Source organism: Pristiophorus japonicus, chromosome 1 (genome assembly GCF_044704955.1).
Source record: "Pristiophorus japonicus isolate sPriJap1 chromosome 1, sPriJap1.hap1, whole genome shotgun sequence".
Classification (NCBI taxonomy): domain Eukaryota; kingdom Metazoa; phylum Chordata; class Chondrichthyes; family Pristiophoridae; genus Pristiophorus; species Pristiophorus japonicus.
The window spans coordinates 437,012,311-437,034,342 of NC_091977.1; the positions used below are offsets into that span (position 1 = coordinate 437,012,311).

Genomic DNA, 22,032 nt, shown 5'->3' on the forward strand with positions numbered 1-22,032 from the left:
AGGGGGGGGGGGGGGGGTTTTGGGGTCCCCCCGTTCTCCTGTTTTATTGCCCTTCTCCCCACCACACACACACATCACACACCCCCCCCCCCCCCGGCGGCCGCCCCGCGCGCGCACCAGCGCTCCCCCCCTTCTCCCACCCCCCTTCACCTCCCCCCCTTCTTCCCCCTTCTCCTTTCCCCCCCCCCTTCTCCTTTCCCACCCCCCCTTCTCCTTTCCCCCCCCCCCTTCTCCTTTCCCACCCCCCCTTCTCCTTTCCCACCCCCCCTTCTCCTTTCCCACCCCCCCTTCTCCTTTCCCACCCCCCCTTCTCCTTTCCCACCCCCCCCTTCTCCTTTCCCACCCCCCCTTCTCCTTTCCACCCCCCCTTCTCCTTTCCCACCCCCCCCTTCTCCTTTCCCACCCCCCCCTTCTCCTTTCCCACCCCCCCCTTCTCCTTTCCCACCCCCCCTTCTCCTTTCCCACCCCCCCCTTCTCCTTTCCCACCCCCCCTTCTCCTTTCCCACCCCCCCCTTCTCCTTTCCCACCCCCCCCTTCTCCTTTCCCACCCCCCCTTCTCCTTTCCCACCCCCCCCTTCTCCTTTCCCACCCCCCCTTCTCCTTTCCCACCCCCCCTTCTCCTTTCCCACCCCCCCTTCTCCTTTCCCACCCCCCCTTCTCCTTTCCCACCCCCCCCTTCTCCTTTCCCACCCCCCCCTTCTCCTTTCCCACCCCCCCCTTCTCCTTTCCCACCCCCCCCCCCCTTCTCCTCCTCCTTTCCCACTCCCCCCCCCCCCTTCTCCTCCTCCTCCTTTCCCACTCCCCCCCCCCTTCTCCTCCTCCTCCTTTCCCACTCCCCCCCCCCTTCTCCTCCTCCTCCTTTCCCACTCCCCCCCCCATTCTCCTCCTCCTCCTTTCCCACTTCCCCCCCCCATTCTCCTCCTCCTTTCCCACTCCCCCCCCCTTCCTTCTCTCTCTCTACCCCCCTCCTCCCCCTCCCCTCGCTGTCAGAAACAGACACTGACAGAGACACACTGCGGGGGGCATCCCAGCACGCTGTTGGAGGGCTCCCGGTGCTGCAGTTGGTAAGTAGAAAATGTTTTGTTTTGATTTTATTGGTTGATTTATTGATGTTTTTATCATTTATTATTGATGGCTCTTTATGTGTAAAACTGAAGTGTTTAATGTTTGTAAACTTCCCTTTAAAACCCCCCCCCATTCCCTACGCCTGATTTGTAACCTACGCCTGATTTTCTAAAGTGTAGGCAAGGTTTTTTTGAGCATACAAAAATCTTCATTTACTCCAAACTAACTTAGAATGGAGTAAGTTTTCACTGCCGAAACTTTGAAAACAGGTGTAAGTGGCCGGACACGCCCCCTTTTGAAAAAAAATTCTGTTCCAAAGTGAAACTGTTCTAACTGACTAGAACTGGAGCAAACTAAATGCCGAGAATTTGAATTTCTAAGATACTCCGTTCTACACCAGTTGCTCCAAAAAATCAGGAGCAACTGAGGCCGAAACTTGGGCCCATAGTTTAAAAAAAATGCATGACCAAATAGGAAGACAGATTCATTTAAGTTCTCTTCTCTTGTTCCTCTCCTTCCCTTTCCACTGTAAACCCCCCCCCCCTCCCCCGCCCCCCCCCCCGCCCCCAACCATTCCTCTGGTAAATTTCCAGTCTCTTCTGTACTGCTACATGTGTACTTGAGCTAAGGCCAGGCATGGAGCAGGAAGAGTCATTGCCAAGTGTATTTCAAGGAATTGTGTTGACAAAACTGCATGGGTTTCCCCCTCATGCTGTGACATCTTTCCAGGCTAATTTTTGAAACCTTGAGCCAGAAGAAAAAATAAATACATTTAGTATTTGATATATTTAGAGATAACTCTACCAGAATGTTTGAAACCTACAGTCAACAGCTAATTTTGTCATTTTTTAAATAATTACTTGCATTTATATAGCACATTTAAGGTAGTAAAACATTCCGAGATGCTTCACCAAAGTGTTGGGAACACAATTTGACGAGCCACATGAAATATTGGGAGAGGTGACCAAATGTTTGGCCAAAGAGGTGGGTTTTAAGAAGCATATTAGAGAGTGGTCTGAGAGAGAATTTCAGAGCTTGCATCTTAAGCAGCAAAAGGCCAAGCTGCCAATGATGGATTGATTTTAAAATCAGGCACTCACAATAGACCAGAATTGGAGGAGCGCAGAGATCTGAGGGTTGTAGGGCTGGAGGAGGTTACAGACTTGGGAAGGGGCGAGTCCATGGAGGAATTTGAAAACCAGGATGAGAATTTTAAAATCGGTCTTCCCAATATGTAGGAAATTTCTGTTCATCCAGTACCGATGTCGGACAAGCTGTGTAACAAATCCAATTCAGAGGAGAGGTTGCGAGAGGTGGTTTTGTTTGATCCAGCAAGTAGATGGAGTGAGAGGAACCAGCTCCATCATTGACACGGCATCCAATTTGTTGAGGCTGACAAAGTGGCCTACAACTAAGCCAGATATCCCCATGGAACTTTACAATGCGCTAAATATCTTGTGGCAGAATGTGCTGTTGACAAAAAAAAATCACAATCACAAATTTCACAAAATTACTGAAGTTTGCATTGCACAGTGCTCAAGTTTCATTCGCATGTATTTTAATAGTTTCTATGATGCTTTATGGCATCTTGTAATATTTTGTTCTGTTTCATTTAAGATGACAATTCAAAAGTTGAATGAAAATTTCTACCCCTACCTCACCAACACTTCTTTCGACCTCTTCTCTGTCTCTGATTTGTTACACAGCTTGTCTGACATCCAGCACTGGATGAGCAGAAATTTCTTCCAACTAAATCCTGTTTCCACACGATTTCAGCTGAATCAGGGCAGAATTAAATGAAATCGTGCAAAACATCACAATTTTTGTGCCCATAACCACGCTGGCATATCTGTGATCTTTTTCACTGGTTCAAAAGTCCCTTCACCCGGAGTGGTTCCCACTCTCAAAATTGGCTGCGCCCCCTATTGAAACAGCGAGTTTCTGACAATTGTGCCGGTTGGGGGGTCATCAAGTTGCACCCAGAATTTCCGGTGCACAGGCACCGGTGGTCCAATGAATCCAGTGTTAATCCGCAGACCAGCAGTCAATTGAGGCCAGTTTTAAAAAGTAAGACCAAGAACATAAATCAGTTAATTGATCTGCTGCAGATCAATTAATTTAAAAATTTGAAGAATGGCTCATCACCACTCTCTGATGTTGGAGGTTACCCTGCTCGAGTCATAATGTTGCTTGATTGCACTGATTCATGGGTGATTTTACATTTGAGCTTAATGCTAATAAGTTTGTGCAGAAACTTGGACATAACTTCATCTCTGTAAAACTGGCTGCATTTTGCTGACTGTGCCCCTAGCTTGGAAACCATGTCTAAATTTGCATTGGGAATTGCTTTTTGTATGATTTCAATTTGTATTAAGCTAAAACAAAAGCAAATTACTGTGAACGCTGGAAATCTGAAATAAAAACAAAATGCTGGAAACACTCACCTGGTCATGCAGCATCTGTGGAGAGAGAAACTGTTAACATTTCAGGTTGGTGACCTTTTTATTAGAATTAAGCTACTGTAGTCCATCAGTATGACTTTTGACTTTATTTCAACAATTTTAAATCTAGATTATAAAGTCACTTGTTTTCTCTCATTCCTCGTGTGTGCTGATTCCAAATGGCCATTGTTCGTCGAAAATAATGTTTAGAAATTTGCTGCTGATTCACTGCTTGGTAAAAATAAAACATTTCTCCATCAGCTATTTGTGAGTAACATACTTCAGGAAAGATGTATAGGCCTTGCCTTTACCAGGATGTTACCAGGGATGAGGGACTTCAGTTATGAGGAGAGATTGGAAGTGTTGGGACTGTTCTCTTTGAACAGAGAAAGTTAAGAGGTGATCTTGGAGGTTTTCAAGATGTGTGGTTTTGATGGAGCAGGTAGAGAAAAGTCATTCCCTCTGACGAGTGGGTCAATAACTAGAGGTCATAGATTTAAAATCATTGGCAAAAAATTTGGAGGGAAGATGAGGAGAAATATTTTCCCTCTGAATTGTAAGGATCTAGAATGCTCCAGCTGAAAAGGTAATGGAAGCTGATTCCATAAATAATTTTAAAAGGGAGTTGGACAGGTACTTGAGGATCAGGAACTTAGAGTTGCGGACAAAAAGCAGAGGCATGGGACTAAGCACGACTGCGCTTTCAAAGTCAGAACAGGCCAAATGGCTCCTATGCTGTAAGTTTCTCTGATTCTAAGTCCTCTTTCCAAATGAGGAACTACCGCTCTGAAACTCCAACTTCAGGATTTAGTGCATGTGCATTTAAACGTGGAAATCCTGAAGTTCTACACTGGCTACACTGTGGACCTGTTGTCCTCCTTCCCCCCCCCACCACCGCCATTTCACCAATCAGTGAAATTGGTGGAATTGACACAAACGTGGGATTTTCCATGCTAATATCACTGTTAAATATCTTATCAAATATTAAGCCTTGTTGGAATAGGTGTAACTGGGGTTTTAACAGTGTATTAACTCCATCATCATAGGCAGTCCCTTGGAATCGAGGAAGATTTGCTTCTACTCTAAAAATGAGTTCTTAGGTGACTGAACAGTCCAATATGGGAATTACCGTCTCTGTCACAGGTGGGACAGATAGTCGTTGAGGGAAAGGGTGGGCGGGACTGATTTGCTGCACAATCTTTCCGCTGCCTGCGTTTGATCTCTGCATGCTCTCGCCGATGAAAGACTCGGTGCTCAGCGCCCTCTCGGGTGCACTTTCTCCACTTAGGATGGTCTTTGGTCAGGGACTCCCAGACGTCAGTGTGGATGTTGCATTTTATCAGGGAGGCTTTGAGGGTGTCCTTGTAACGTTTCCTCTGCCCACTTTTGGCTCGTTTGCCATGGAAAAAGTTCAGAGTAGAGCGCTTGCTTTGGGAGTCTCGTGTCTGGCATGTGAACTATGTGGCCTGCCCAACGGAGCTGATCAAGTGTGGTCAGTGCTTCAATGCTGGGGATGTTGGCCTGGTCGAAGACGGACCAACATTAGTGCCCGTCTTCCCAGGGGATTTGTAGGATCTTGCGGAGATATCGTTGGTGGTATTTCTCCAGCAGCTTGGTGTCTACTGTACATGGTCCATGTCTGAGCCATACAGGAGGGCGGGTATTACAACAGCCCTGTAGACCATGAGCTTGGTGGCAGAATGTCAATCACTTTTCCTCAGGCGGCCGAAGGCTGCACTGGCGCATTGGAGGCGGTGTTGAATCTCGTCGTCGATGTCTGTTGTTGAGAGGCTTCTGAGGTATAGGAAATGGTCCACGTTGTCCAGGGCCATGCCATGGATCTTGATGACTGGGGGGCAGTGCTGTGTGTTGTATTAACTAAACAACCGTTCTGGCCCTAAAAAAACTAATTTTTTATATTTGTGAAATGTCACATTTCTCCATTATGCAAAAAATTACACTTGTCTTTAAAGTTTGATATTTCACCACCTACCTTATCACTGTGAAAGTCCCAGGCTTTATTTCTCTCTCTAACATTTTTTAAAAGTCCGGATAAAAGCTGCTTTTCATTTCCTTGTTTGCTGTCTGTGAGAATGTGATTGGCTGCTTAGACGGCTTGTTGGCATCACTGCAGCTCTTCGCTGGGAATTCCCATTACATGCGCTCAGTTGAATGTCGAGAAAGGCAAACTGCTCACCAGAGATTGAGATCTGTGCGCAGCTTTCTTTGAGGCCAGCGGCCAGCGCCTTTGCTTCGCTGCTGATTGTGAATTGTGAGCTGTGGTCTTCATTCTCGCTGCTCATTAAATTATGTGGTGTTACAAATTTTCTGGATTCTGTGCTAAATGTTCCCTTGGGTCCCATGTCACCGGATACTCCTGTAAGTGGGATTTCTAGCCTCTTGTGATCCAGAGGGATTTACTGTCCAGTATAGATTTAAATGGTAGTGAGATGTGATCATAACTTGTTGCTACCGTCACCATCATAGGCAGTCCCTCGTATCGAGGATGACTTGCTTCCACGCCAAAAAAAAAGGATGAGTTCACGGGTGTTTCAATGAAGGACCTAATATTCCAGGTCCTGAACTACATCCTGAAGGGTGGAAGATGCCTGTGCGTGGATTTTTTTTTTAACGTGGGGTGGCCGTTGCACACCAGCCACCACACGGGCTTGACGGAGCTAGGTCTTGATCCAGTGGCAAAGATTAACCAAAACGACTGGAGACTTGCTCTGCTGCACGGACCTAGTGCGTGGACATATCGCAGTGTGGGCTGGGCCCTGATTACATCCCTCCACAGTCTCTCGCCACTCCTGCTGTATCTGCCCATGCTCCAATCACTGACCTGGACCTTGATGACGTCACTCTTCGCTGCCATCGTCCTCCTGCACCAGCTCACGCTGCTCCCAGGCCGCCGCACCTCTGCTCCTCCCATGGCCACCAGTGGCAGGTCGGGGCCATAAAAGGAGCGGAGATGCGATGGCCCAGGAGGAGCGCGAAGGCCCCGACCTGCGTGAGTACATGACATAATCTTGCTAGATGTTTATTTGCTATACAGTTCATGTTTTAGTTTCATCACCAGCATCTTGGAGTACTGTGAACCTAACTGGCTCAGATTCTGGATTACTGACACTGCCAGGGAATAGAATTGCTTCCAGTCTGGATGGATGAATGGAACAGCTAAATTTCACCCCTGGACCTAAATTCTGCTCAGGCTGCATGGACTCCACAGTACAGCACCACACAATGACATACCATCAGTTTTCGAAACAACGTCTCCCATTTCAAGATTTAGCGTTCCCGAGCAATCCATCTGGCATGACCATCAAGTAGCTGCAGTCGCCTCACTGCCTCACCCAGCTGATGCTTTTTCCTCTCATGATTTGCTACTATGATCTTGTGCTGTCATGAGAATTTTCCTGTCTTTTAGAGAAGGTGGATTGAAAAGCACTCTAGCAAGATGAGTCACAATTGCAAACCAAGAGTCTTTTTAACAAAGTACATGAATGTTCAGAATACAATTTTCATAAGGAAATCCTACGCTGTTCATTCCATGCGAAACATCAAAGATGCAATTCTTTGACAAAGGCAATACTGGAATTCTGCAAGGCTCCTTGCATTTGTAAGGCCATTGATCCAGGCAAGTTTCAGGAGCTATCGCCAAATCATCCTCAACGTCCAAGTAGTGAACATAAATAGGAGCAGAAGTAAGCCATATGGCCCCTTGAGCCTGCTCTGCCATTCGACCTCAACTCCACTTTCCCATCTGATCTCCATAGCCCTTAATTCCCCATGAGTCCAAAAATCTACCTATCTCAACCTTGAATATACTCAACAATTCAGGATCCACAGCCCATTAGGGTAGAGAATTCCAAAGATTCACAACCCTTTGAGTGAAGAAATTCCTCCTCATCTCAGTCCTAAATGGCTGACCCACTGGCCTGAGATTATGACTCCTAGTTCTAGACACTCCAGCCAGGAGAAACAACCTCTCGGCGTCAATCCCCTTCAGAATCGTATGTGATTCAGTGTGATCACCCCTCATTCTTCTAAACTTGAGAGTATAGGCTCAATCTCTCCTCATAGGACAGCCCTCTCATCCCAGGAATCAATCTAGTGAACCTTTGTTGCTCTGCTCTAAGGCAAGTATATCCTTTCTCTGATAAGGCGACCAAACCTGTGCACAGTGCTCCAGGTGTGGTCTCGCCAAAGCCCTGTACAATTGTAGTAAGACTTCCTTATTCTTGTACTCCAATCCCCTTATGTCACTGTTCTGATTTGTTTGTAGGTGGGTCAATGTCTTATTTTTCTTGCTGTGTTGCTTCCTGATTAAATACAATGTAAATTAACAGATTCCCTTCTAGTTCCAAGGGGTTCAGATAACTACTTCCTACTAAAGCAGTGATAGAGTCCTGGAGAAATATATCCCACTGGAAAGCCAGAAAAAACTAGCCAGCCAGTAAGGACACACCATAGAAGAATAAAGAAATAAAGGCAAAAATTGAAACTGAAGAAAAAGGCAAACACTAAGTACATAGACAGCAAAGAAGAGGATGGATGACAAAAGGAATACATAAGGTTAGGAACTAAATTAAAAAAAAAAATATAGGAAGACAAAGAGAAACTACAAAATTAAATTATCAAGGAATATAAAAAATAGCGAAGTATTCTACAGACACAAAAATAACACACACGGATACACACACACACACTCTCTCTCAGCAAAATGGCATAAATGTTAAATAATTACATTGCCTTGGTATTTACCAGGGAAACTGGCATGGTGGACATGACATATTAGAAGAGATTTTAAAAAAAAAAGATATTTAAGATGGAAAGGGGGAGATAATTTGATAAAGTAATTAAACTTGGAGGGGATAAAGCCCCTATTCTGGATGGATTGCATCCACGCATATTAAGAGGTTAGGGATCTCTTGGAGTAAGGGGCCGCCCAGTTAAAACTGAGATGTGGTGGAATTTCTTGAGGGTTGTAAATCTGTGGAATTCACTGCCTCAGAGAGCTGTGGAAGCTGGGTCATTGAATAAATTTAAGACAGAGATGGACAGTTTCTTAACCGATAAGGGAATAAGGGGTTATGGTGAGCAGGCAGGGAAGTGGACCTGAGTCTATGATCGGATCAGCCATGATCGTATTAAATGGCGGAGCAGGCTTGAGGGGCTGTATGGACTACTCCTGCCCCTATTTCTTATGTTTCTTAAGGAAGAGATAGCAGAGCAGAGATACTATTACATGTGGCAGACAGCTAATGTGATTCCTATATATAAAAAGGAGATGGAATATGTCCAGGGAACCATAAGCCAATTAGCTTAATGTCGGTGGTAGGAATGATAATGGAATCCTTATCCCAAAGATGTAACAGAAAATCATCTAGAAACTGAAAAAAATAATCGAGCAGTTAGTTTGTATTCCAAAAGGGACGGTCATGCTTGACCAATCTTATTGAATTCATTGGAGAAGTAACAGGGTAGGTAAGGGTAATACATTTAGATTTCCAAAAAGCTTTTGATCAGGTACTGCATAGTAGACTTATGACTAAGGTCAAAACATACGGAGTCAAGGACAAGTAGCAGAATGGATAGCAAGCTGGCTATAGAAAAGAGTAAGGGTTAAAGGTAGTTACTCAGATTGGCAAATGGTGGGAAGTGGCGATCCACAAGGATCTGTGCTGGGCCCACTTTTTCACAATTTACATGTTTTGGACTCTAATCGGAATTACAATTTCAAAATTTGCAGATGACATCAAATTGCATGTAGTTAATACAGAGGAGGACTGACCATACAGGAAGGCATTAATAAACTTGCAGAATGGGTGTGTAATTGGCACGTGAACTTCAATAATTGCTTAATTAACAGAACTTAAAGAAGGGTAACTTTGAAGGTATGAGGCGTGAATTGGCTAGGATAGATTGGCGAATGATACTTAGGGGGTTGACTGTGGATGGGCAATGGCAGACATTTAGAGACCGCATGGATGAAGTACAACAATTGTACATTCCTGTCTGGCGTAAAAATAAAAAGGGGAAGGTGGCTCAACCGTGGCTATCTAGGGAAATCAGGGATAGTATTAAAGCCAAGGAAGTGGCATACAAATTGGCCAGAAATAGCAGCGAACCTGGGGACTGGGAGAAATTTAGAACTCAGCAGAGGAGGACAAAGGGTTTGATTAGGACAGGGAAAATGGAGTACGAGAAGAAGCTTGCAGGGAACATTAAGGCGGATTGCAAAAGTTTCTATAGGTATGTAAAGAGAAAAAGGTTGGTGAAGACAAACGTAGGTCCCCTGCAGTCAGAATCAGGGGAAGTCATAACGGGGAACAAAGAAATGGCGGATCAATTGAACAAGTACTTTGGTTCGGTATTCACTAAGGAGGATACAAACAACCTTCCGGATATAAAAGGGGTCAGAGGGTCTAGTAAGGAAGAGGAACTGAGGGAAATCTTTATTAGTCGGGAAATTGTGTTGGGGAAATTGATGGGATTGAAGGCAGATAAATCCCCAGGGCCTGATGGCCTGCATCCTAGAGTACTTAAGGAGGTGGCCTTGGAAATAGCGGATGCATTGACAGTCATTTTCCAACATTCCATTGACTCTGGATCAGTTCCTATGGAGTGGAGGGTAGCCAATGTAACCCCACTTTTTAAAAAAGGAGGGAGAGAGAAAACAGGGAATTATAGACCGGTCAGCCTGACCTCAGTAGTGGGTAAAATGATGGAATCAATTATTAAGGATGTCATAGCAGTGCATCTGGAAAATGGTGACATGATAGGTCGAAGTCAGCATGGATTTGTGAAAGGGAAATCATGCTTGACAAATCTTCTGGAATTTTTTGAGGATGTTTCCAGTAAAGTGGACAAAGGAGAACCAGTTGATGTGGTATATTTGGACTTTCAGAAGGCTTTCGACAAGGTCCCACACAAGAGATTAATGTGCAAAGTTAAAGCACATGGGATTGGGGGTAGTGTGCTGACGTGGATTGAGAACTGGTTGTCAGACAGGAAGCAAAGAGTAGGAGTAAACGGGTACTTTTCAGAATGGCAGGCAGTGACTAGTGGAGTGCCGCAAGGTTCTGTGCTGGGGCCCCAGCTGTTTACATTGTACATTAATGATTTAGACGAGGGGATTAAATGCAGTATCTCCAAATTTGCGGATGATACTAAGTTGGGTGGCAGTGTGAGCTGCGAGGAGGATGCTATTAGGCTGCAGAGTGACTTGGATAGGTTAGGTGAGTGGGCAAATGCATGGCAGATGAAGTATAATGTGGATAAATGTGAGGTTATCCACTTTGGTGGTAAAAACAGAGAGACAGACTATTATCTGAATGGTGACAGATTAGGAAAAGGGAAGGTGCAACGAGACCTGGGTGTCATGGTACATCAGTCATTGAAGGTTGGCATGCAGGTACAGCAGGCGGTTAAGAAAGCAAATGGCATGTTGGCCTTCATAGCGAGGGGATTTGAATACAGGGGCAGGGAGGTGTTGCTACAGTTGTACAGGGCCTTGGTGAGGCCACACCTGGAGTATTGTGTACAGTTTTGGTCTCCTAACTTGAGGAAGGACATTCTTGCTATTGAGGGAGTGCAGCGAAGGTTCACCAGACTGATTCCCGGGATGGCGGGACTGACCTATCAAGAAAGATTGGATCAATTGGGCTTGTATTCACTGGAGTTCAGAAGAATGAGAGGGGACCTCATAGAAACGTTTAAAATTCTGACGGGTTTAGACAGGTTAGATGCAGAAAGAATGTTCCCAATGTTGGGGAAGTCCAGAACCAGGGGTCACAGTCTGAGGATAAGGGGTAAGCCATTTAGGACCGAGATGAGGAGAAACTTCTTCACCCAGAGAGTGGTGAACCTGTGGAATTCTCTACCACAGAAAGTAGTTGAGGCCAATTCACTAAATATATTCAAAAGGGAGTTAGATGAAGTCCTTACTACTCGGGGGATCAAGGGTTATGGCGAGAAAGCAGGAAGGGGGTACTGAAGTTTCATGTTCAGCCATGAACTCATTGAATGGCGGTGCAGGCTAGAAGGGCTGAATGGCCTGCTCCTGCACCTATTTTCTATGTTTTCTATGTAATATAGATAAGTGTGAGAGAGTACATTTTAGTGGGAAGAATGAGGCCACATACTCCTTGGAAAATGAGTTTATAAATGAGGTAGAGGAACAGATATCTGGGGCTACAGATACACAAATCACCAATGTAGTGATGTAGGTTAATCATAAAAACTTGCAGCACAGAAGGAGGCCATTCGGTCTGCCATGCCTGTGCTGGCTGTTTGAAAGAGCAGTTGTGCTTAGTCCCAATCCCCTGCTTTTTGTCTGTAACCCTGTAAGTTCCTCATCCTCCAGTATCTGTCCAATTCACTTTAAAAAAAAAATAAATAAATAAATAAATAAATAAATAAATAAATAATTTATGGAATCAGCTTCCATCACCTTTTTCAGTAGAGCGTTCCAGATTCTGACAACTGAGAAATACATTCTCCTCATCTCTCCTCCTAGATCTTTTGAAGGTGATTTTAAAAGCTATGGCCTCTGGTTATTGACCCACTTGCTAGAAGGAATATGGCCATTTTTTTTTAAAAAAGCAAACCAGGCACTAGGGTTCATTTCTAGAGGAATAGAGTTGAAAAGCAGAGAAGTTCTGTTAAACTGTCTAACCAGAGTACTGTAACTAGTTCTGGTCTCCATGTTATAAAAGAGATATAGAGGCCTTGGAGAAGCTGCAAAAAAAGATTTTCTGAACGATATCAGAACTGAGGTTACACCTATCGGGAAAGATTGAACATGCTGGGACTCTTTTCTCTAGAAAAAGAGATGACTGATGGATGGGTAACCTGATCGAGGTCTTAAAGATTATGAAAGGATTTGATAGGTGTACATAGAGATGTTCCCATTTGCAGGCAAGACCAGACTAAGGACCATAAATATAAGAGTCACTAATAACTCCAATAGGGAATTCAGGAGACACTTCCTCGCCCAGAGATTAGGAGTAGGGAGGTTCTGCTTGAATAGTATTTTTTAAAAAACACTAGTTAGACCACAGCTAGAGTACTGTGTACAGTTCTAGTCACCACATTACATGAAAGATGTCATTGCACGAGAGAGGGTACAGAGGAGATTTGAGGTTGTTGCCAGGACTGGAGAATTTTTGCTTTGAAGAAAGATTAGATAGGCTGGGGTTGTTTTCTTTGGAACAGAGGAAGTTGAGGGGAGACTTCATTGAGGTACATAAAATTGAGGGGCCTAGATAGGTGCTTCCTATCCACTCTATTTCCAATAGTGAAGAGGACACTAAGTAGGGGGGCATAGATTTAATGTAATTGTTAGAAGGATTAGAGAGGAGTTGAGAACTCTCTTCGCCCAGGGTGTGGTCAAGGTCTCGAACTTGCTGCCTGAAAGGGTGATACAAGGCAGAAACCCTCATCGCATTTAAAAAGTATTTGGATATGCACTTCAAGTGCCATAACCTACAAGGTTACAGACCAAGAGCTGGGAAATGGGATTAAGCTGGACAGCTTTTTGTGTCTGTGCCGGCTGAATGCCGAATGGCCCCTTGTGCTGTAAAATTCTGATTATGGTTGGAATGTGGAATAGTTGTGGCGAATAGCGCATACATTTAAGGAGAAGCTAGATAATAAGCATGCGAGGGAGCAAGGAATAGAATGTTCAGAAGGATATGTTGATGAGGAGGCTCGTGGAAAGTATGAAAACCGGCATAGACCTATTGGGCAAATGGCCTGTTTCTGTATTATAAATACTTTGTAATACATCTTGTAAGAATGATTTCAAGTGAAAATGCTTATGGAATTGTATGTCATGTATTCTGAAATTAATTTAATTTTTTCAATTTTTTTCAGGTCTATTAGTGTCATGTGTTGTCCTTGTCTTATCCCAAAGAGCACTCTTCAGACTGTACGTGTTTGGCTGTGTTGTTCTACTTGCTGCAACTTCTGTCCTAGTGAACTACTACACCACGCTCCACATAGACTTCTACAATGCATACTACTCTGCAGTGTTTGGGATGCAGTTATTACCACGCAATGGCCCAACATTATGGTTGGCCCTTATTGCAGTTCAGCTCACATTTGGTATTGGGTATGCAACATTACTCAGCATTCCATCAGTGTTTTCTGCATTGACCATGGTAAACTTCTTACTGCCTATACTAGGCCTGGCCTTGGAGTTACCAGAAGACACTCAGAATCTGTTAGTTGCCTTTTCAGGCATGTATATAACAGCACAGACTGCATTTTACATAACTCTGAATTTAAAATGGTTTTATTATACAATAAGATATGTTTATTTGCTGGTACGACACATGTATCGTATATATGGATTACAAGTTATTGTGGAGGACACTTGGAAGAGGATTCGTTTTCCTGATGTATTGAGGGTTTTCTGGTTGACTCGACTAATGGCACAGGCCATTATTTTAGTTTATGTTGTTAAAGTAACACAAAGTGATTCAGAGAACAAAAGCTATTTTATTTCCTGGAGTGACAGCTGGGAAGTGCTCTGCAATCTTATAATAAGTGGGTGTGATTCAACATTGACTGTCCTTGGAATGAGTGCAGTCATCTCATCATTAGCACACTACTTGGGACTTGGAATCTTGGCCTTCATTGGGTCTACTGAGGAGGAAGATAAACGCTTGGGGTTTGTCGCCCCAGTTTTATTTTTCATTTTGGCTCTGCAGACAGGTTTGAGTGGACTGGAGCCTGAAGAAAGACTAGTTCGCCTAAGTCGAAACATGTGCCTTCTGTTGACTGCAATCCTACATTTTATCCATGGAATGACAGACCCTGTGCTGATGTCACTTAGTGCCTCCCATGTTTCCTCATTCAGAAGACACTTGCCTGTTCTCATGGTTTCCATTAGCCTTTTCATTCTTCCAATTGTACTCAGCTGCACCTTGTGGCAGGTCCACACGTTGAACACTTGGCTGTTTGCTGTGACGGCATTCTGTGTTGAATTGTGCTTAAAAGTAATTGTTTCCCTCACTGTGTACACTCTGTTTATAATTGATGGATACTACAATGTGTTGTGGGAAAAACTAGATGATTACATTTACTATGTTCGTTCAACAGGCAATGTTATTGAGTTCATTTTTGGAGTGATAATGTTTGGAAATGGAGCATACACAATGATGTTTGAATCTGGTAGTAAAATTCGTGCCTGTATGATGTGCTTGCATGCTTACTTTAACATTTATTTGCAAGCTAAGAATGGATGGAAAACGTTTATAAACCGGAGGACTGCAGTTAAAAAAATTAACTCTCTGCCAGAAGTAAAAGGCAACAGGTTGCATGACATTGGTGATGTGTGTGCAATTTGCTACCAGGAGTTCACCACTTCAGCACGCATCACACCTTGCAATCATTATTTCCATGCTCTTTGCCTGCGGAAGTGGCTGTATATTCAGGATACATGTCCCATGTGCCACCAGGGAGTGTACATCGAGGAGAACCTAAGTGAAAGCACAGTATTTGTCAATAACAATGGAAATGTTCCACAACACCAACAAGTGGTGGAACACTTGGTGGTGGCAGCTGCTGATGTCGACAATGATCTCAATGAAGACAATGATAGCATTGAGTATGATGAAGAAGAATGGGCAACTCAAAACGGCAATGTAGGAGTGGAGGATGAGTACCTCGATGATGACACAGATGCAAGTGATGAGTGAGGCTGCTGATTGTAGAGATGTGTTGCAACTTTAAAAAAAAAAAATGACTGCCAATTAAACATCAGGGAAGAAAGTGATTTTTCTTTTGCTTAGGTGATTGTTCAAAGTTACATCAGACCAGTGATCAAAAGGGGTAAGGAAATGAATTACATTCCACTTATCGCTGGAGTGCAGAATGTGAAAAGACACTGGTTATGGGCAAGTAATGGTTTTCAGCCAACTTATTTATTATGACCTGCTGTTGTACTGTTTACCTCTCTTTAAAAACTGCTGGCCTCTTGTGCAACCGTAAAATTTGTGTATACTGTACATGAAATAAAAAGTTTGACTTACATAAAATTCTTAATAAAGTTGCTGGGTGTGTTTAATGAAAAAAAAATGAATGCCAGTCTCTTCAGACATCTACTTACCATTCTGAAGTGAGTGACCCAGCCTGAGTTATAGAAAATAGGTGCAGGAGCAGGCCATTCGGCCCTTTGAGCCTGCACCACCATTCAGTATGATCATGGCTGATCATTCAACCTCAGTACCCCACCCCAGCCTTCTCTCCATACCCACTGATTCCTTTAGCCGTAAGGGCCATATTTAACTCCCTTTTGAATATGTCCAATGAACTGGACTCAACAACTTTCTGTGGCAGAGAATTCCATAGGTTCACAACTCTCTGGGTGAAAAGATTTCTCCTCATCTCGGTCCTATACGGCTTACCCCTTATCCTTAGACTATGTACCCTGGTTCTGGACTTCCCCAATATCGGGCACATTCTTCCTGCATCTAACCTGTCCAGTCCCATCAGAATCTTATACGTTTCTGAGAGATCCCCTCTCATTCTTCTAAATTCCAGTGAATATAAGCCTAGCCTATTCAGTCTTTCCTCATATGTCAGTCCTGCCATCCTGGGAAGCAGTCTGGTGAACCTTCGCTGCACTCCCTCAATAGCAAGTATGTCCTTCCTCAGATTAGGAGACCAAAACTGCACACAATACTCAAGATGTGGTCTCACCAAGGCCCTGTACACCTGCAGTAAGACCTCCCTGCTCCTATACTCAAATTGCCTCGCTATGAAGGCCAGCATGCCATTTGCTTTCTTTACTGTCTGCTGTACCTGCGTGCCAACCTCCAATGACTGATGTACCATGACACCCAGGTCTTTGGTGACAGATTAGTAAAAAAAAAAAAGGAGGTGCATTCAGATTATCTGCCTTCCTGTTTTTGCCACCAAAGTGGATAACCTCACATTTATCCACATTATACTGCATCTGCCATGCATTTGCCCATTCACCTAACCTGTCCAAGTCTCCCTGGATCCTCTTAGCATCCTCCTCGCAGCTCGCACTGCCACTCAGCTTAGTGTCATCTGCAAACTTGGAGATATTAGAAACATAGAAAATAGATGCAGGAGTAGGCCATTCAGCCCTTTGAGCCTGCACCACCATTCAATAAGATCAAGGCTGATCATTCCCTCAGTACTCCTTTCCTGCTTTCTCTTCATACCCCTTGATCCCTTTAGCCGTAAATTCAATTCCTTCGTCTAAATCATTAATATATATTGTAAATAGCTGGGGTCCTAGCACTGAACCCCGCGTCACCCCATTAGTCACTGCCTTCCATTCTGAAAAGGACCTGTTTATTCCCACACTCTGCTTCCTGTCTGCCAACCATTTCTCTATCCACATCAATACATTATCCCCAATACCATGTGCCTTAATTTTACACACTAATCTCTTGTGGGACCTTGTCAAAAGCCTTTTGAAAGTCCAAATACACCACATCTACTGGTTATCCACTCTACTAGTTGCATCCTCAAAAAATGCTGGAAGATTTGTCAAGCATGATTTCCCTTTCATAAATCCACGCTGACTTGGACTGATCCTGTCACTGTTTTCCAAATGCGCTGCTATTCCATCTTTAATAATTGATTCCAGCATTTTCCCCACCACCGGTCAGGCTAACTGGTCTACAATTCCCTGTTTTCTTCCTTTTTTTTAAAAGTGGAGTTACATTAGCTACCCTCCAATCCATAGGAACTGATCCACAGTCCATGGAATGATGGAAAATGACCACCAGTGCATCTTCTATTTCTAGGGCCATTTCCTTAAGTACTCTGGGATGCAGACTATCAGGCCCTAGGGATTTATCGGCCTTCAGTCCCTTCAATTTCCCTAACACCATTTCCTGATAAGGATTTCCCTCAGTTCCCCCTTCTTGCCCTTGATTTTTCTGCTCTCCACTCGTTTTTCTCCTTCCTACCTTTTGCTTCTGCCCCCTTTTTACTTCCCTCTGCCTCGCTGCATTTTTGATTCCCATCCCCCTGCCATTTTAGTTTAAACCCGCCCCAACAGCACTAGCAAACACTCCGCCTAGTCCAGATAGCCGTCGGGTACCTCGTCCAAGTGGTCTTCTGTACGAGCAAGTGTTACTATTCAACATGGCAAATGTTAATTAGCTAGTCAACAGATTTTATAGCAAGTCACTTGGATACTGCTCAAGAGCAGGAGCCCTAGCTTCTGCCCCTCTGCTTTAGCTTAGTGATGCTGAGACCAATTATAACAGCCACCGCTATACCAACTGGAATCAACTAAACACAGACCAGGATTAAACTTGAACTTGTGATCTTACTGGTCTTTAGGGTTTAGTACCAGATGGACCTGCAAAAACCAGTGGAAGATCCACTACTTTTCAAAACAAAAAATGATTAATATGCTATTTCTCCCTGGTCCTATGTTCTCTCTAAGCAACCTCAGTGGGAGTTTGCAAAACTGGCCTTGGGTGAATATTTGACTTCCTCCTCTGAGGATGTGGTTTAGCCTCTACTTGCCAAATACTTGCAGTTGCATGCATACTGTTTGCTATTTTATATAAACCTGCATTAAACCATTGATTTTGAATGTCCTTCCCATTCCACACCTCCATATAGTCATCTGACTTTTTCCATAGAATATACAGCACAGAAACAGGCCTTTGGCCCAACTCGTCTGTGCTAGTGTTTATACTCCATGTGCGTCTCCTTCCATTCTATCTACCGCATCTCAGTCTTTCACCATATCCTATTTTTTCTCATACTCATCTAGTTTCCTTTTGAAAGCTTCTAAGCTATTTACCTCAACCACAGCCAGTTTGAGTTCCACATTCTAACCAATCTGAATAAAGACATTTCTCTTGGTAACTATCTTGTATTAATGGCTGCTAGTTTTGGATTTTCCCCCAAGTAGAAACATTCTCTCCACATCTACCCAGTCCAACCCATGCATAATTTAAATACCTCTATCAGGCCTCCTAAGTCTTAATTTTGCTACAGGAAAAAAGCCCTAGCCTGTCCAATCTTCAGTTCTGGTACCATCCTTGTAAATCTTTCCTATATCTCTCTATATTTATGGTGATGGGCTTTCCATTGACATTCATTATGGGGCCCACTGACTCCCACCCAACTTCCTGTGAAGACTTTATTTCTCTTGTCTCCATTGCACCTGCTCTGATGCCTCTACTTTCCACACCAGAGTTCCCGAAGTGTCCTCCTTTATCTTCAGCTCAGTCTCCTTTGCTGTGGTCAACATGATCCTGACCAGCTCCATTGCTTTTTCCCTTTGTCCTTGCAACTGTGACATGATTTCCCTCTGGTCTACATCCTCAATTTCAGAGGCCATAATAATTGTGGAACATGTAAAAATGTGCACTGCAGAAGTAGGGTCTAGTCTTGGTTTATGTTGAATCATATTATCAACACAAAAGGATTTTTACTCTATGTTTGGTCATTCATTTGGTGGAGGCTTCTGCCTACATTATTTATTCATATCTTCATTCAATTTGCAAAAATACATTAGTACTGACTTCAACCTTTGAGCATACTTCACCCATAAGGCCATTATTCATCTCTAAGCCTTAATAATAAATGTCAGGAAGCCAATGAATTGTTGGAATATCAGAGCTAAGCCCAATTTTGTCCTTGCCCAACATTCACTTGTGCAATTTCTAGCAATTTTCTGAGTGGCAATAAAGAGTAAGAACCTAGGCCAATTTTCCTCTTTCTAATCCAATAAAAATATTGTATCTCTAACACCATCCTGGTTTTATAAGAACATAAGAAGCAGGAGTAGGCCACCTGGCCCCTCGAGCCTGCTCTGCCATTTAATAGGATCATTGCTGACCTGATCATGACTCAGCTCCACTTCCCTGCCCACTCTCCATAACCCTTTATTCCCTTATCACTCAAAAATCTGTCTATCTCAGCCTTAAATATATTCAATGATCCAGTCTCCACAGCTCTGCAAATAATTCCATAGATTTACAACCCTCAGAGAAGAAATTCCCCCTCATCTCAGTTTTAAACGGGCGGCCCCTTATTCTGAGACTATGTCCCCGAGTTTTAGTTTCCCCTATGAGTGGAAATATCCTCTCTGCATGCACCTGGTCGAGCCCCCTCATTATCTTTTTTTGATAAAATCACCCCTCATTCTTCTAAACTCCAATGTGTGTAGGCTCAGCCTATCTTCATAAGTCAACCCCCTCATCTCTGGAATCAACCTAGTGAACCTCTGAACAGCCTTCAATGCAAGTATATCCTTCTTTAAGTACGGAGACCAAGGGCTCAGTTTTCCCCAAAGCATTTTTTTGGCGTACTTGAAGAGATACGGCCAAAAAATATATATTCCAAGTTTCCCCATTACATTTCTTCATTTTGGCGTGGCGGAACGCCTTGATCTGCGCCAAAAAGATCGGGCTGCCACGGTAACACTGCGAGGGACACAATGCGAGCTGAGGCTGCAAAGTGAACCTTACAGCCAGCTCCCAACACATTAAAAGAATTGAAAAACACATAGCAGCAACTTGCCTCCAATCCCGCCCGAAACGCTTGCCGGTCCGGTCCCATTCTTGGTCCCTAGATTTTCTCTCTCTTTCTGGACCGGACAGTCTTCGGGCAGGGTTCAAGGTATGTTGCTGCAATGTGTTTTTCAATTCTTTGTGTCCGGGCATCTGCTGCGCCAATTTCCTTAACTCTCATGCTGGCCTAAGCACAACTGGAGTAACTCTCAGCTGGCCAAACTTCCCTAATTGGCATAGGTGGTTGGTTACACCCGCTTTGGCTGAAAAAACTGACCTAAAAAAATCGTAATTGAATGACACTGGTGCAAATTGATTTGAAAAAACAGTTTCCCCACTTATGCCAAAAAATCAGCGCGAATCACTGGGGAAAATTGAGCGCCAAAACTACGCAGTACTCCAGGTGTGGCCTCATCAATACCCTGTACAGTTGTAGCAGGACTTCTCTGCTTTTATACTCTATTCCCCCTTGCAATAAAGGCCAACATTCCATTTGCCTTCCTGATTACTTGCTGTACCGGCATACTAACTTTTTGTGTTTCGTGCACAAGGACCCCCAGGTCCCTCTCTACTGCAGAACTTTACAATTTTTCTCCATTTAAATTATAATTTGCTTTTCTATTTTTTCTGCCAAAGTGGATAACCTCACATTTTCCCACACTCACTTAGCCTGTCTATATCCTTTTGCAGATTTTGTGTCCCTCACAATTTGCTTTCCCACCCATCTTTGTATCATCAGCAAACTTGGCTACATTATGCTCAGTCTCTTCATCCAAGTCATTAATATAGATTGTAAATAGTGGAGGACCCAGCACCGATCCCTGTGGCACCCCACGAGTCACTGTTTGCCAACCGGAAAATGACGCATTTATCCTGACTCTGTTTTCTGTTAGCCAATCCAATATCCATGTTAATATATTACCCCCAACCCCATGAACTTTTACCTTGTGCAGTAACCTTTTATGTGGCACCTTATCGAATGCCTTCAGGAAATCCACCACATCCACTGGTTCCCCCTTATCCACCCTGCTTGTTACATCCTCAAAGAACTCCAGCAAATTTGTCAAACATGATCATAAAACCATGCTGGATCTGCTTGTTGAATTATGCTTTTCCAAATGTCCTGCTACTGCTTCCTTAATAATGAACTCTTGCATTTTCCCAATGACAGATGTTAGGCTAACTGGTCTATAGTTTACTGCTTTTTGTCCTCCACCTTTTTTTAAAAAATAGGGGCGTTACATTTGTGATTTTACAATCCACTGGGACCGCCCCAGAATCCAAGGAATTTTGGTAGATTACAACCAATACATCCACTATCTCTGCAGCCACTAGGGTGTAAGCCATCACGTCCAGGGGACTTGTCTGCCTTTAGTCTCATTATTTACTGAGTACTACTTCATTTGTGATAGTGATTGTATTAAGTTCCTCCCTCCCTATAGCCCCTTGATTATCCACGATTGGGATGTTTTTAAGTGTCTTCTACCGTGAAGACCGATACAAAATATTTGTTCAACGTCTCTGCCATTTCCCTGTTCTCCATTATTAATTCCCCAGTCTCATCCTCTAGGGGATCAACATTTACTTTAGCCACTCTTCCATTTTATGTATCTGTAGAAACTCTTACCATCTGTTTTTATATTTCATGCTAGTTTACTTTCATAATCTATCTTCCCTCTCTAACATTTTTTTAGTCGTTCTTTACTGGCATTTAAGTTTCCTAATCCTCTGGCCTCCCACTAATCTTGTCCACATTGTATGCCCTTGTTTTCAATTTCATACCATCCCTTTTGATTAGCCTATCACTGGAAGAACTTGAACCATCATGGGAAGCGGCATTCTAATTTTATTCCAGAAACATTTTCACGGGTGCTTGTTTATTGAAAAGTTGTAGTTATCCCATAGCTACTTATCTAGACTGCCAGTTAAAGAAAAACAGGATATTGATTCAGATAGCTGAAACAAGCAGTACAATTAAGCCATATTTGCTAGTCTAATGC

General features: G+C 43.6%; 1 protein-coding gene across 1 annotated transcript in view; it reads left to right on the forward strand.

Annotated features, from left to right (window-relative positions):
• rnf139 (ring finger protein 139) overlaps positions 1 to 15,553 on the forward strand; it is a 37,124-nt gene extending 21,571 nt beyond the window's left edge. The window contains exon 2 of the mRNA XM_070892814.1: positions 13,386 to 15,553. Coding sequence (XP_070748915.1) covers positions 13,386 to 15,214 — 1,829 coding nt within the window. The 3' untranslated portion in view covers positions 15,215 to 15,553. The remainder of the gene's footprint in view (positions 1 to 13,385) is intronic.
• The last annotated feature ends 6,479 nt before the right edge of the window (positions 15,554 to 22,032 follow it).